A 15,210-nucleotide genomic window follows, 5' to 3' on the forward strand; every position below is an offset into this window, starting at 1 on the left:
AATTTTTTAGCTTTGATATCCCGACTTCGGGAGACTGTATTTCATTGAATGCTAAACCAAAAATGACAAAATTATAGTCTAAACTGATCTACAAACTCTAAACTACAAGTTCAAAAAAACGTATATCAATCCGACTTCAAACGAATTAGATATGCATGTTTTAAAATTTTCACAAAATACAAAAAAGCTGAAAAACTAAAACTTCCAGCTTTGAAATCTCGACTTTTGGGGACTATAAGTCATTGAATATGAACCCAAAATTGACAAAAATATAGTCTAAAATCTTGTACAAACTCTAAAATACATTTTGGAAAAAAACCGTATGTCAATCTGACTTTAAATTAATGATATATGCATGTTTTAACATTTTCACAGAATACAAAGTACAAAAACAAATAGCTGAAAAGTTGAAAATTTTCAGCTTTGATATCCTGACTTTGGGAGAAAGTAATTCATTGAATATTAAACCAAAAATAACAAAATTATAATCTAAACTCGTATACAAAATCTAAACTACAAGTTAGAAAAAACCGCATTTTAATCCAACTTTAAATGAATTAGATATGTATGTTTTAACATTTTCACAGAATACAAAAAAAAATGAAAAACTAAAAACCTCCAACTTTGATATCTTGATTTTGGAGGACTCTAAATCAATGAATATAAAACTAAAAATGACACATTTATGTCTAAAATCATATACAAACTCTAAAGTACATGTTGAAAAAACGGCATGTCAATCCAACTTAAAATGAATGAGATATGGATGTTTTAAACTTTTCACTGAAACTGGTTTCAGCCCCTAAAAGTGGTTTCAGTTCTTAACATCGATTCCAGTTCTTAAACCCGGTTTACCCAAACCCGATGGACCCAAACCAGGATTAGCCGGAACCCAAATAAATTCATTCTTTAAACTCGGAACCGGAACCAATTCTATATATTTCAGTTTTAATGGTTCCAATTCCGGTCCGATTTTCATATCTAATTTGGATTCAACGATTTATCCTCTTTTCTCTTTAGCCATTTCGTTGACCACTTATTCATTTCTTGTCCAGAAAATTTTAGGTATTTGGGCTCTTATTGGGCGTTGGTTGGGCATCCAATGCCCTATTTCTTTGCTGTGGATGCTTGGATTAATTGGGTACATTTTACTAAATTAAATGTGGTTCAAAGGAATTGTTTTGACGCGCGCATCATTACCACTTTTTGGATTCTACGAAAATTTCATAACAATGCGCTTTTGGAAGTGTGACATTTTTAATGATATTTTATCTCTCATATTTTTTGATTAGAAATAGAAGGCAAGAATTTAATTTGTCTTGGATTGGATTGGTGTAAAATTTCCAATTGCTTGTATGATTTTGTAATTTGGTTTTACTAGCTCTTTGTTCGTTTTTTAATATACTTATGCCATTCCAAAAATAAAAACTCTTCAATTCTTATTTCCGAACATAAAAAAAGATACATCTTTAAGCTTCCAGGTTTTCACTACCGAGTCGTTTTGCAAAACATTCCATATAGACCTGGCAATGGGACGGTTTTGAAAAGAATCGACCTTGATCCAAACCCTTTTAACAAATTTAAAAATCCAATCCAAACCCGCTCCGTAACCCGCAAGGTTTTGAATAATCAAATTCATACTCTTATTCACCGAATCAACGGATATCCAAACCCACCCCGTAACCCATAGGTTTTTTGAATTATCAAACACATTTTACTTAATTCATAAAAGAATATTTCTTAAATAAAATAAATATTGATTTAGAAAACACATTAAATACTCGAGGACTTCCGATTGAATTAAAAATCACTAGTGTAGTAACTTCTGATTTATTTTTTACTGTCAATTGTAGTGATAGAGAATAACAATGACAAAGTATCTTTCAGTTTGTGAATGAATTTATTGATTTATGAATGAAATATGATGATTGCTTGATGAAATATAAATGAAATGACATCATAATTCTTAGTAGAAGACTGGAAGTCTAGAAGTTGACTCATTGATTCTTATGTATAAACAGTTTGGACTTTGGCATTTTCCTTTTGGACTTTCGATTGGAATTAAAATTAAACTTTAAGTAATATAAAATATAAACCAATAATTCAAAAATTATACGGGGCGAGTTATAATCGGAGCGGATCAGTAATGATCCATACCCGACCATTTTAATAAAAGGGTTAGCGGGTATGGGTCGTTAATGGGTAAACGAATCAAAAACTATGCTCCAAACCCATATAATTCTTAAGGGTTTGGATTGGATCAATGTCAAAACCCGCTCCATTGTCAGGCCTAATTCCATAAGAGTAACCAAAATAAACTCTAAAGATCAAATTACAAGTTAACAATAATTATTTAACAAAATATTCTCTTTGATTTATGTTGGTTTTGTATTTTGAATAAGATTTGGATCTAAGATTTGAAATGCAACTTAAATCGTAATAATTGATTTAGTGTTTGAATAGAGGTCATAAGTCGACTATCTTCATTATTTAAGGGTCAATAACCATTTCTTATCAATTTTGAATCCAAGAGAGTCGGTTTATGACTTTTTTACTTTTTCTATTAGCAAACCAATAATAAGAATAATCAAACAACCAAAATTGCCTCCCTTTTTTGCTTGTTACTTCCAAAAACTATGGAATTCCAAATCCACCACAACACCCTCAAAGTACTTATCACTATATATAGCTTCCAACTTTGCTTTTCCCATGTTTGGCATTTGTAACAAATCAACCCAAGCAAATATCTTCAAGGCCGAATTCCATGAGAGAAAACCAATATCCGAATCAATCCAAGCAAATATCTCAAGACCGAATTTCATGAGAGAAAACCAATATCCGAATCAATCCAAGCAAATATCTCAAGACCGAATTCCATGAGAGAATATGTAACGAATCAACCCACCTTGAAATTGCATTTCAAGTTTTCGTTTCCACTTCACATCCCAAAAAAAAATGCTCTAAATTTTATTCGTGATTCGAGCACCCCTGACACAAATCGAAGAAACATCCACTCAGTCAAGCAAGTTATTGAGTTAGGTCTAGTTGAAAGTCAATTTAACAAAACACTTCACATTAGAATATTTACTTTTCTAGGTACAAACGATTCCACATTGTAACACCATTTGTACTCTCCAATAAATACTCATCATTATACTTTCTTGCTGAAATTACTGCAAAATCACTCGTAACATCCAACTCCCATTCTCCCAAACCGACTTGTTTCTCTACGAACCAATTGAAATTCTCAAAAAGACCTTTCAGCCTTTATAATTGCATATCTTCAACTCCACCATGGATTTCACAACACCAAATCCATTTCCAACTATTATTAGCATCTTTATTTTTTATCAAACACTTCTTATCGTTTTCCAAATAATACAGTCTATAGAATCGGTTCTTGAGAGGAATTTTATCAAACCAAACAGTAGACTCCCTATTTCCAACCTTTTTTTTCCTTAAAATTCTACATTTATCCTTCTATCTTATGAATGGAAGCTACAATAGTTATCAATTCAATAGTTATATACTAGTTGCAATGAATATTTATCAAATGGTAAAATACACACTTACATACTCTCATTTCAGAGGATGGCCCTTTGTTTTTTATAAGAATATCCATATGTTCATTGTATCTAGGAAAGAAATAATACATTTATCAAACACAACCAATTATTGTTATTTTGAATAGCAAAATCGCATGTGAACACTCTCATATAGCTTATTTTGTTATTGTTGGTTATCTAATTATGGTCTTTCCATATCATATAAACATAAAATGAAAACTAATAAAATAAAATCAACATTTTTATATAGAAAGCAAACAAATCATCACCTCAAATCCATCGTTTCATATTATGAAATACACAACATATGACAGCAACAATGGTCGAAAAAAATCAATTTATCACCAAAAAGAAAAACAAATTTTGGTATCAAAATTTTATTGTTATCGATAATAGCAAATTTAGCTTTCAATGTTGAAGAAGAATAAAGCTTTAGGATATAGTAAATAAATAAATAATATGACCTCATTTCTTTGACCCTCTAAAAAAAAGTTTTCCTTTTATTTCATAATCAAATGGCATTTTGGGACTTATAGTTTTTGGTTTTTATGAATTTTACATTTTTAAAAACTAAAAGTTACTTTTGTCGAACACTTCTACACAAATAAAAACTATAATTGTCAGCTTCCAGCTTCCGACTGCTTCCAACTACCAATAACCATCTTCAAGCTTCTACTTTCCAACCACCAGCTAGTTTTGCTAAACACGTTTTGAATATTCTCAAACTCATTGTATAAGAGAAACATCATATATCCGACACTGAAAAATTGTCTGGTTAGCAAAGAGTTCTCCCATGGAAACGAAACTATAATAATTGGGTACAAACAAAAAACTTCACTAGAATAATTGGTTAGATATTTTTAAAGAATATTATCTTCAAAATAAAAGAAAATGAAAGTAAAATCCTTAATGAGAATTTTTTTTTGAAAATACCATACTGTTATAAAAATAAATACATGTGTTATATTTACCTACGGGTGTCATGTTAGAATTGTTTTCATATGTGCAAATTGATTTGTTTGCTTTTGTTATAGTACAACTTTTTGACACTAACAAAGGCGATATTTCAAGTAGTCAAATCTTCATCTCTCAAACATACATATGGCCAGTCGGATATAATGGATAAAATCATAAAAGGAAATAAATCATTCAAATACGCTATTAAATTAGTATTTCTTGATTCTTATTATATCCGACATTAATTTGTTATATATAATAATTAGACTCTATAACCAAATTAAATTAGTATTTCTTGATTCTTATTATATCCGACATTATGTCCTTTGCTGGAATGTACGAGTTGTACTTTAGGTGTTTCAAACATCTAAAATCTATGTCTCAATATTCTAAGTCAAAGAATGCAATACGTAATCTTCGCTTCGCGACATAAACGTTATTTTCGTACACCTTTGTTGAAAATCAATTTCGATAAATAATTAATATAAGTTTGTCTACACAAGCATTGCATATACACACTAGTCGTGTATATATCTAAAGCTTATGAGAGTATGCTTAGTAGTCTCCTCCACCAACAAGAAGAAAACAAAGTGAAAAACAAAATCTTGATTTCCATGGAGAAAATCAAGAACCCCTCAAATTTAGACATACAACTTCCTCCCGGTTTCAGATTCCACCCAACCGACGAAGAACTCATCATTCACTATTTACAGAAGAAAGTTACTTCATCCCCCCTCCCCGCTTCCATCTTTGCCGAAATCGAGCTTTACAAATTCAATCCATGGGAACTTCCATGTCAGTATCAATTTCAATTTCAGTATCAGTTTCAGTCTCAGTATCTCTCTAATATGCTCATTTTATGTTGTTTGGTTGTAGATAGAGCTTTGTTTGGAGAAGATGAATGGTATTTCTTTAGTCCAAGAGATAGGAAGTACCCGAATGGAGTGAGGCCGAATAGGATGGCGGGGTCAGGATACTGGAAAGCAACGGGAACCGATAGACCGATTATGGGGTCATTAGGGAAGAAGATAGTTGGGGTTAAGAAAGGTTTGGTGTTCTATAAAGGTCGGCCTCCAAGAGGGATTAAGACCGATTGGATCATGCATGAGTATAGACTACTTGATACGGTTACTTGTAACTCAAGCAAGCGAAAAGAATCAATGAGGGTAAGCCTACAATGAAACCTAAATGCTCTTTTTATAAACTTACTAAACAATATGTACATTTTGTTTGTTGTTGTTTGTGGTTATAGTTGGATGATTGGGTGCTTTGTAGAGTGAGAATGAAGACTTGTACACCAAGAAACTTTTGTGAAGATTATGGTCAAAGGGTTTTGGAACCTGAAAAGTCGATGATTTTTTCTACGGACAAAAACCCTAATCTTGAAATTTTGAAGGAAAGCCTATTCAAAGATTGTCCAATGTTGCCTTTCATGTTTGGTTCTCACTTAGATTTCCCCTCCATTGACACCATGTGTTCTATATCAGAAAAAAGCGATAACTTCGAAGCATCATCGGTGAATTATGATAGAAATCACAGAGAAGAAGAAGGTGTTATCGAGTCCAACAAGAAGCTTAGAACATTAATGGAAGGTCAAAATGGGGATGTATGGTCTTCGGGGATTGATACAAATGACATGAGTTTCTATGGGGGAGAGGAATATGATATATATGGGATTATATGATGTAAATAGATTGGTATAAATGGAGGCTATCTATATAGGTGTGTTGATATAAAGCTGTGGTTTGCTCCGAAAGCAACCCTTGCTAGTTGGATCATAGAACACTGTTTATAGTAAAAGTTAGAACATATGTAAATGAAATAAATGTGTGATCAAGTTATAAAGTACGTACATATATCTATCTTGGGACAATAGAGCATCTTACTCGATAATATGAATTTTCTTTTGAGATGGACAAGAAAACAGGATACGGGGTATTTGATTTGACTTTGATATTATTAAAAACTAAATAGATTTTATTTGTGGTGTTTTGGAGATATCTCAAACTATAATTAATTTGATTTTAAAAGATAGATTTTCCAACATCATGTCTTTTTTGGAAAGTACAATTGTTGTACTTAGTTGTTTCAAACAACAAAAATTACATCTGGAGTTTAGGTTTGAATATTCCAAGTTAGAGAAAGTATAAGTTCTTTAAGTTCAGTTAATGATAAAGAATTAATATAACAACATTTCACATATATGGTATTCGTGGATATATCTATAGCTCATGAGTATGCTTAGTAGCATCAACAAGAGGATAACAAAATCTTGATTTCCATGTAGAAAATCAAGAACACCTCAAATTTATGTATTGTTTAGTATGTGGTAATCGATGATAAGGAAATGGTGCATTATGGCAGAATAAAAAATAAATAAATAAATAAAAAGATTTGATTTAACACCAAGGAATGAAATGGAGAATTTCTTCACTAAATGTTATTCTTTTTTGTAGATTGATTTTTATTTTATAGGGGATGAGCGTTTTTTATTATCTTTTAAAAAAATTAAAACTTTAATTAAATAATTTTTTAAATTTTAAAATAAATAAAAATATTTCTATTATAATTATATTTTAAAAGATTTCAATGCTATCTAGTTCCTTTTATTTTATAAAAATTTTAGATCATGGATAATTTTATTATTTGCAAAACAAAGAACATGTAAAAGGAATTATGTTTATATGCAACTTATTTAAAAATATATTTTTATTTAATTAAAGTTTATTATTATTAAATAACATTTATTTTATTTATCAATTTTACTATATTTAGTTTTCTATTTATTGATAACAAATAAATTGATACGGTTAATTGCAACTCAAACAATCCAAAAGAATCAATGAGTGGAAGATTATTTGTTAAAATTCATAAAGTGATTGTTGATTTGTTAATGGTGCCACATTTGAAAGATTATTAACATTGCAATGATGTGCAAGATAAATGCAAAAGTTGACGAATCGCATTTGAAAGAGTATCGATCTTTCACTGATGTGGATGGTGCAAATCAAACAGTCTTTCTGGCTCATTCAGTCTCATTCAGTCAGAAAGATCTGTTTATACCTGAAAAGATGTCATTCAAACGAGGCCTAACTATACCAATACATGACTTAATGCCAAGTACAATCGTACATTCAAAGCTTCTCAAGATGCTAACAAGACAATAATAAAATGCAAAACAAATATATTCATTCATATATTTATAGAAACATAGAAATGCTTCACATGATTCAACACATAAAGCATAAAATGAAAATAATAAAGAGGTTCAAATATTAGATGCAAAAACATACAGCACACCACAAGCAGAGCAAACCAGATAGGATATTCCATTATGTGCACAAACTTTTACTTCAATACACTGCAAAATTAAAAATTAAAAAAGTTTTTTTTTTTTTTAGATAACTTACTTGTATAAAGTTACAACTTTATATAAGATTAAGGAAAAAAAGAACTTACTTGTATAAGTAGGCTGCAATTCCCAGAATTACACACAGCAATATAATATCAATACAGAAATTCCTACTAGATCTCAGCTGTCAACACAAAAAATTTTAAAAAAAAAAATGTTAAATTTTTAATCATGAAAAACACAATACAGAAGAAAATTATTAATTTGTTATTAATCACCTGATTAACAGTGTGCTTAAGTCTAACATTTGTATTCCTAAGATCTGAAGTTGCCTTATCCACCTGAAAAAAATATAAAAATCAAAATACTTTCATCCACCTTAATTTTCTCCATTTATTTATTTTACCTTGTCATCTATTTCATCCATCAAAGGAACCTGTCTGTCTACTTCCTGCATACATTTTTATTTAAAAAAAAAAAATCAAAATCTGTAATTGTAATCATATAATTTCAAGAATTAAGTATTAAGAATATAAGATAACAAACCTCATTCATATCTTGTGCCATGTTTTTCAATGTATCTAAACCTTCTGATATCAGTTCCAATCCTTGATCCTATATAAAATATCAACAATAAAAAAAAGTAACAAATATAATTTTTAAAAAAAAAAAATCAAGATTACATTTACTGATTTACATACCTGTTTAACTTTTCTCATTTCATACTCGCTCCTGAATTGGCTTGACTCTTCAGTTTGTTGGAAGTATTCATCATCAAATCGTCCATCTATGAAGAAAAAAGTTATAATGATATAAAAACAAGAAGTTAATTACATAAATAAAAATGATAATGGAGTTAATTGATGACCTGATGAATCAAACTTGATTTGTGGACGAGAAGCAGAAGCAGAAGCTGTCCAGCCTCCTCCAGATGGTTTGGGTGGAGGAGCACCACCATCAGGGATTGCCTGAATCCTGTCGGGAAGTGCAAGAACTAAATCATTGCGAGCTGCAAATTCTTCAGGAGCAAGTCCTTTTACCTGTTAATTGTAATCAAATTGGGGTAAATCAGCAATGTGTGTTTCTATGATGTTTGCTGGATTTCACAATTGTGTGACAATAATACAAGTTCACATCATTTGAAAGAACAGTATTTTATCGAGAAGAAAGAAGATGTAGACAGGTAATGTCATGTGTCTTTTGCAATGAAGTCAAATCGATTTATACTGATTTTCCGTTCATTTATAGTGTACAAGAACATATAATTTGTAGGTGATCAAAGAAAGGAGCGAGATCGAGATCGAACCTTTTTCATAGCCAATCGCTGCAACTTAGGGATTTCTTCCAGTAACTTGGCCTTGGTTCGTCGTATCTCAGCGTTAATCGCCACCACCGAAGCCCTGTTTTTCTCATTGCTAGCTGTCTCAGCTTTCTGAAAACGATAACAAACCAACATTATTCATTATCAATGAATAAACAATTTGAAAGGGAAAACCTAAAACCCTAGATATCAAAGGAATTGATACAGATCTAAACATAAATCACCTGAAGAGCAGTCTCGATGTCAGATTCTACTGCGGCGTAGAGCCGAGCAAAGGCGTCGTCGCCAGATACATTCAGATCTCTCTGCTTTTCCACGTCGTACTTGTCGTACTTCTTGCAAATTGCATCAACTCGAGTTAAAATTTCAATTACGCTCATCTTTCCTGCGTTTAATCCTTACTTCAATTTCAAAATTTAGGACTTTGATTCTGCAGAAACCACGGAAAACTGTTTGAATTTGAGAAGAATGATGGTATCTTCTTCTTTATCGAAGAACTGGACCAGCCTGTCACAGAACAAGTTTTATTTGGTTCATTTTTTAAGTTCACAAAAGATCAAAAACCACCCCTCATGTTCTCTATAAGTGTTTCTATTGATCAAGTTGGAAATTTTATTTCATTCTTTTTGAAGTAGCACATTTTATAGTTAAGTATATTTTTGTGGAAAGGAGTATCGACTTTTTTTTTTTTTTTTTTTTTTTACAACTGAAGTCTTAAAATCGTACTTGTTTAGCCACTAAAGTTCTAATCGTGTTAACGTTGACTTTGGGATTCTTATTAAATTTGAAAAAAAAAAAAAAAAAAAAGGTAACGACAACATTTTAAATGTTGGAAACCAGCGAACTCACATTTAATCAAGCGTACTATCATTATCGATCATACCTCCTCTTTTTCATATCATATTCGTTTTTTATTAAGACACTACAGATTTATAAACCCTAGAAATCGCACGTGAGTTTGTGATCAATGAAGATTACAAAAGAGGAAAAAGTAGACTTTAACATGGATATATTCTACCATTGGTTGTTTTTTTAGAATCCTCTCAGGTACAAATACGGAAGTAGTGAAAAAATCTCAAAATTCGACTACGACTCATTCAAGGATGGACTTAGGGACGTGATTAATGAGCGGTGTGATTCTTTTTACTATTGTCTTCCTAGTGAATCTTTATCATGTTGAATGTTTATAGAAGGGCTTAAAAACGACAGGGGTTTATCTTTGTAATTATGGCTATTCGAGAACTATATTTAAAGGTAATGTTTACCCCTAAACACTAACATGTACAATGTTTAATCTTACACACTGCCTTTTGAATGAAGCAAGTATGCAACTTTCCATTTATGTATGCCTAATTTAATAACCAAGTATGGTACTTTTCAATTACATATGCTTAGTATAAAGCTTTTTTTTTTTGCAAGTTCGAGTACATCTCTCATAGTTTGGATCCATCAAACATAATTAGTCCCAAAAAGTTTTTCATCATAGAATAGAAAAAGTAGTGCAAAATGTGAAACAATAGGTTGTGCGTTTGAAGACATCTATAAAATTTACAAGTTTTATTAGTGATTTGATAACATCCTTTATAGAACTAATTTCCCATAAATTATTTCATTAAAGACCAAGATCCATATTTCACTTCCAATTTTTCAAAAGGTATGGTGTAATCGCAAAAGGAAGCTATATATGTAGCTAAATATGTTTACTAATTTCAAACACTATGGAACTCTTAGATCTATTCGGGATTCATTGAAATTTAATGAAGTCATGTTGACATGTTTAATCCATTTATATTTATCTTGTCTTGTGACGAGTATGTTGCATATTACAAGTCGGGATAGTAAATCGACCATTTAAACATACGTGTCATCCAACCCAACACTCTCGAGTATCACAAACTTCATTTCACACTTCTAGTGTCTAACTTAAGCGTTTGGTAAATGCACTTTTCCATGTAAGAAGACCACTAGAAGACATGTGTATTTTCAATGGACGGTTTTTTATTTAGTTACATTTTCTTTTGACGAAGTTGTTTTAAAACTATTTAAAATATTTATAAAACTCGATTCTTGTCAAATATCATTTTAACTTCTGACAAATTCAATTTTGAAATACCTTTCAAAATTATTTATAAAATCTCTTTCATAAAACTTTTGTCTGAATGTCATTTTTTGACAGCATTTATTTTAAAATATTTATAAAACACTTTTATAAAATTATTTTGTCAAATATCATTTGCATGTTAATTAGTTAATCCTTTAACCAATTTGTTGTTTTAATTTTTAAAATCAGGTTTCCACGTCATTCATGCAAAATACAAAACATTTAAACACAACTATATACAAGTAATGGTAAGCATTGCTTAAATCCTATGCATTTTTTTTCGAGTGAGCCACCATATAACATCCAGTTTTCAGGTATGAATTTTGGTGCTTAAATATTGTGGAATATGGTGGCTATGACGTGGTGGGGAAGATCACCGAGATGTGGTAACCACTTTTAGGGTACGATCATTTTTAGTGGCCACAACGTGGTTATAGATTAGCCATTAAGTGGCGACGTACCAGGCTCAAACCCCGATTTTTTGGGCTTAATGCCCTATTTAAATGATGTGATGGCTAGGGTTTTGTCCACCATCAGCCTCCGTCACCCTCCAAGTCCAAAAATCAAACCCCAATCCCTTTTGTAAGATCCCCAAAAATGACAACAAATTTTAAACTTTTCAAAACAACTCATTGACTAATAAAAGTGTTTACAAAACCATTGTTTCCAAAACATTATTTAAAATCAAAGTCTCACAAGATCAACAACAAAAAATCAATATGTTTACGGTCACGCCGTCGCCTTACCAAGGTCCTCTAAAGTACCTGAAACCATAAACTAAAACTGTAAGCACAAATCTAAGTGAGTTCCCTCAAAATACCAACACAAACAGATAACATATACAAATAACAGCATGTACTCTGTCCACAACTAAAAGATTGGATTACCCCTGAGCCTAATGTATGAGTCTGGCTTGCCAATCAGACCCTCAGCTCATATATGGCCTGCTCTTGAGCCCACAACATAAGTTTGGATTGTCCTCGGGGCCCACAACTTATGTCTGGCTTGCTCCCTAACCCAATCAGTCATCAAACTGGAATACCAATGTTCAACCCTCAATATGATTCTGGCATACCAACCGGTCCTCAGCTCGTATCTGGAATGCTCCTAAGCCCTCAGTATGAGTCTAGCATGCCCTACTCGGCCCTCAGCTCATATCTGGAATGCTCTAGGGTTTGTTGGCTATAGCACAAAGCAGTACAACCGCAACCCAACACAATATGTCGACATATAACATATAGCAAACATATACAGGTAATCATGCATACATAATCACATGTAGTCCTATAGATCTACCAGACTAACATATCGACAACTAGCATAATCATGCATATCTATTCCATACTCATCATATTAGTGGATAACAAGATATCAAACCAATGGGCCGACATTGGTGCCTTCGACCCGAAAGTATAGTGAGGAAAACTCACCTTTATAGGCCGAACGATAGTTGATGAGGTCCCAACTCCGAATCTCAGCTCTAACTGTCACATATCCAACCAAATGACCAATTATCAACACATTCCAAAATGCCCAGAATTTCCTTAAGTCAAACTTGTTCAACCATGGTCAAGGTCAAAGTCAACGTTCAATATTTCAATTAGTTGACACTCACATCGTGACCAAGCCTTGATCACGTCATCACAACATTCTCAGTCCGATTCCAACTCGACTCGGTCTAACCTAGTAAACTCAGTTAAAGAATTCAAATGAGTTGTCATCACGACGTGAGCACTCTTCCCTACTTCGTGAGCTTCAATGATCTTAACAGAAAACGGGGCTCCTCGAATCTCACGTCGTGATATCTTTCATCTCACGACGTGAGCACTGTTTGTGGCTAAAGGTTACCATTTTAAGTTCTTAATCTATTAAGTCCTTGAATCCATTTCATCCAGAAGATAAAGGGGATTCCTAAGGTCTATGAAAATGTTTCCTTTATGGTCATGCATGCACTATGCATTATCCAACCTCTTTCTAGGCCAAAAGTGAAGAAATGAGCTTCAAACTTTCATGCATTCCTCAAATCCATACCATCTTTCAGATATGAACAATATTATGGTTTAGGGACTCTTAGAATCCATACAGTTTCTAACTTTATGGATTTACATCACTCAAGCGTCAATAACATGAATATGATGGACAGAACTCTAAATGTATCCATAATAAGCAATAAATTTGGAGCCTTTCATACTTACAAAGGTCCAAAAGCAAGAAAAGATGGTCATGGTGATGATACTTTGTCCATCCCACCACTAAAGTACTTCTTTCTTATTCTTCTCTTCTTCTTTAAGCTAGAAATGCACCAAAATCTTCATAAATGGATGGAAGAGGAGAGAGGAGGCTCAAAATGGTGAAAAGGAGGCTAGGATTTCTCTCAAGATGATATAGACATGCTGGAGGCTCATAAAATGCCCTAAAAACACGAACCAACCCTTATATATGTTGAAAACCCTAAAACTTAGTGGGCTTGGGTTGCACAATTCTCATGTCGTGAGCCCCTAATGCTCACATCGTGAGCATAGTTAAAATCAACATTTCTGTTTAATCGCTTCTGACATCGTGAGCTCTAAATTTTCTCACATCCTAAGCTCATATTTCCCCTAAATCCTTGCCAACATCGAACAGTCATAACTTCTTCATTTCAACTTCGTTTTCGGCGATCTTTATATCCATATAAAGGTATTGAAGAGCTCTACAATATCATTTAGCTATCTTGGACTAGAAACTTCTCGAACAAAAATCCATATTTCATGCAAGAATCTGGCTTATGACTTTTCCCTTTCTATCCTTCTACCCAAAACACAATTCAAGGGTTAATCTCTTAACCAACCTTACCTTATTCCACAAGGACTAAACTTTGCCTCCTTAAGGCCCAAAGCCTTACACAGTCGAGTTCCGGCCCACGGCCCAGAAATGGCAAGAACAGGATGTTACAATTCTCCCCCACTTAAATTAGATTTTGTCCTCGAAAACCGTCTCGGTTACGATTTCCAAAACACCACCAACATTTTCCATAAACTCCTTTTAACCATTTCAAAATCAAGGAATCTTAAAAATAAAACTTTAGAGATCACTCGAAAATCCCAAACTACCAACAAGCAACCTAATAACTTGAAAATGCTCAAACATAATAATTTCTTTCTCACCATAACTGTATGACCCAATACATTTATTTAAATAAATTAATAAAGGTAAGTCTCTGACAAATTGGTGAAGAATTTTAAAAGTCAAGGGTTTAATGGTAAGTTAGGGATTTATTATGAAAGGAAATCATAGAATCAGGGCTTAAAATGTAAGTTTTGGATTCAGTTTGTAAAGATTTCTGAAGGCAGGGTTAAAAGTGTAAAATATGGATTTATTTTGAAAGGAATAAAGGAAGGGATGGCTGAAAGTGTATTATAAGGAAATTTGAAAGAAACCAGGGTATATATATACCCATCATTCTACGGGAACCCTAACCCTAGGTGCCTTAGCAGCCGCAAACCCCCCTTGTATCCCCTCCGTCGATCACCACCTTTCCCCTCTGGACTCCCGTTGCCACACCATCATCATCATGGAGGTCAGAAGCCACCAACGACCACCATCTGTCGGCGATGCTGGGAGCGACAAGGACCACCGAGACCGGATTTTAAGCTGTGAACGACTTGTGCGGGCTGTGAACGATCGGAATAGCGCTAAAGGAGGTGAGTCTCAGCGTTGCTGTACCCGCTCGTTGTTCTTCTCCATTCTTCTCCGGTAATGACGAGTTCTATCTCTCATTCTTTTGTCGTCCCATGTATTGCAGCCGCCGCCATGCAGTTATTCCCTGTCGCTGTAGTTTCCGACCACCCGACTGTCGTTACAATGATGAACGTGTTATGTATGTTACAGGTGAGTTTGAGTTCGTTGTCTAAGCAAAGACTTGCTGGTGTGT

The 15,210-nt window shown here is 32.9% G+C and overlaps 2 protein-coding genes across 2 annotated transcripts; one reads left to right on the top strand and one right to left on the bottom strand.

The window, feature by feature from the left end:
- Positions 1-5,064: 5,064 nt before the first annotated feature.
- Positions 5,065-6,360, top strand: LOC111893081 (NAC transcription factor 29). Its single transcript, XM_023889157.2, has 3 exons — positions 5,065-5,318; positions 5,400-5,689; positions 5,776-6,360. The coding sequence occupies exons 1-3, from the start codon at positions 5,075-5,077 to the stop codon at positions 6,205-6,207; spliced, it is 966 nt and encodes a 321-aa protein (XP_023744925.2). The 5' UTR covers positions 5,065-5,074; the 3' UTR covers positions 6,208-6,360.
- Positions 6,361-7,690: 1,330 nt separating this feature from the next.
- LOC111893085 (syntaxin-71) lies at positions 7,691-9,712 on the bottom strand. Its single transcript, XM_023889163.3, has 9 exons — positions 9,421-9,712; positions 9,182-9,307; positions 8,744-8,915; positions 8,577-8,662; positions 8,422-8,490; positions 8,282-8,326; positions 8,154-8,216; positions 7,983-8,059; positions 7,691-7,884 (listed from the first exon to the last, which is right to left on the bottom strand). Exons 1-9 carry the CDS (start codon positions 9,574-9,576, stop codon positions 7,872-7,874), a joined length of 807 nt encoding a protein of 268 aa, XP_023744931.1. The 5' UTR covers positions 9,577-9,712; the 3' UTR covers positions 7,691-7,871.
- Positions 9,713-15,210: the final 5,498 nt, after the last annotated feature.

Source organism: Lactuca sativa, chromosome 6 (assembly GCF_002870075.4).
Source record: "Lactuca sativa cultivar Salinas chromosome 6, Lsat_Salinas_v11, whole genome shotgun sequence".
NCBI classification, from domain to species: domain Eukaryota; kingdom Viridiplantae; phylum Streptophyta; class Magnoliopsida; order Asterales; family Asteraceae; genus Lactuca; species Lactuca sativa.

Bases quoted from the DNA above. Each gene is read 5' to 3' on its own strand.
- LOC111893081 (XM_023889157.2), top strand. From the start codon at position 5,075: ATGCTTAGTAGTCTCCTCCACCAACAAGAAGAAAACAAAGTGAAAAAC. The intron at 5,319-5,399 runs GTCAGTATCAAT...GTTTGGTTGTAG, and splicing joins CAATCCATGGGAACTTCCAT to ATAGAGCTTTGTTTGGAGAA. The intron at 5,690-5,775 runs GTAAGCCTACAA...TTGTGGTTATAG, and splicing joins AGCGAAAAGAATCAATGAGG to TTGGATGATTGGGTGCTTTG.
- LOC111893085 (XM_023889163.3), bottom strand. From the start codon at position 9,576: ATGAGCGTAATTGAAATTTTAACTCGAGTTGATGCAATTTGCAAGAAG. The intron at 8,916-9,181 runs GTTCGATCTCGA...TACAATTAACAG, and splicing joins AGCGATTGGCTATGAAAAAG to GTAAAAGGACTTGCTCCTGA. The intron at 8,217-8,281 runs GTAAAATAAATA...TATTTTTTTCAG, and splicing joins TGGATGAAATAGATGACAAG to GTGGATAAGGCAACTTCAGA.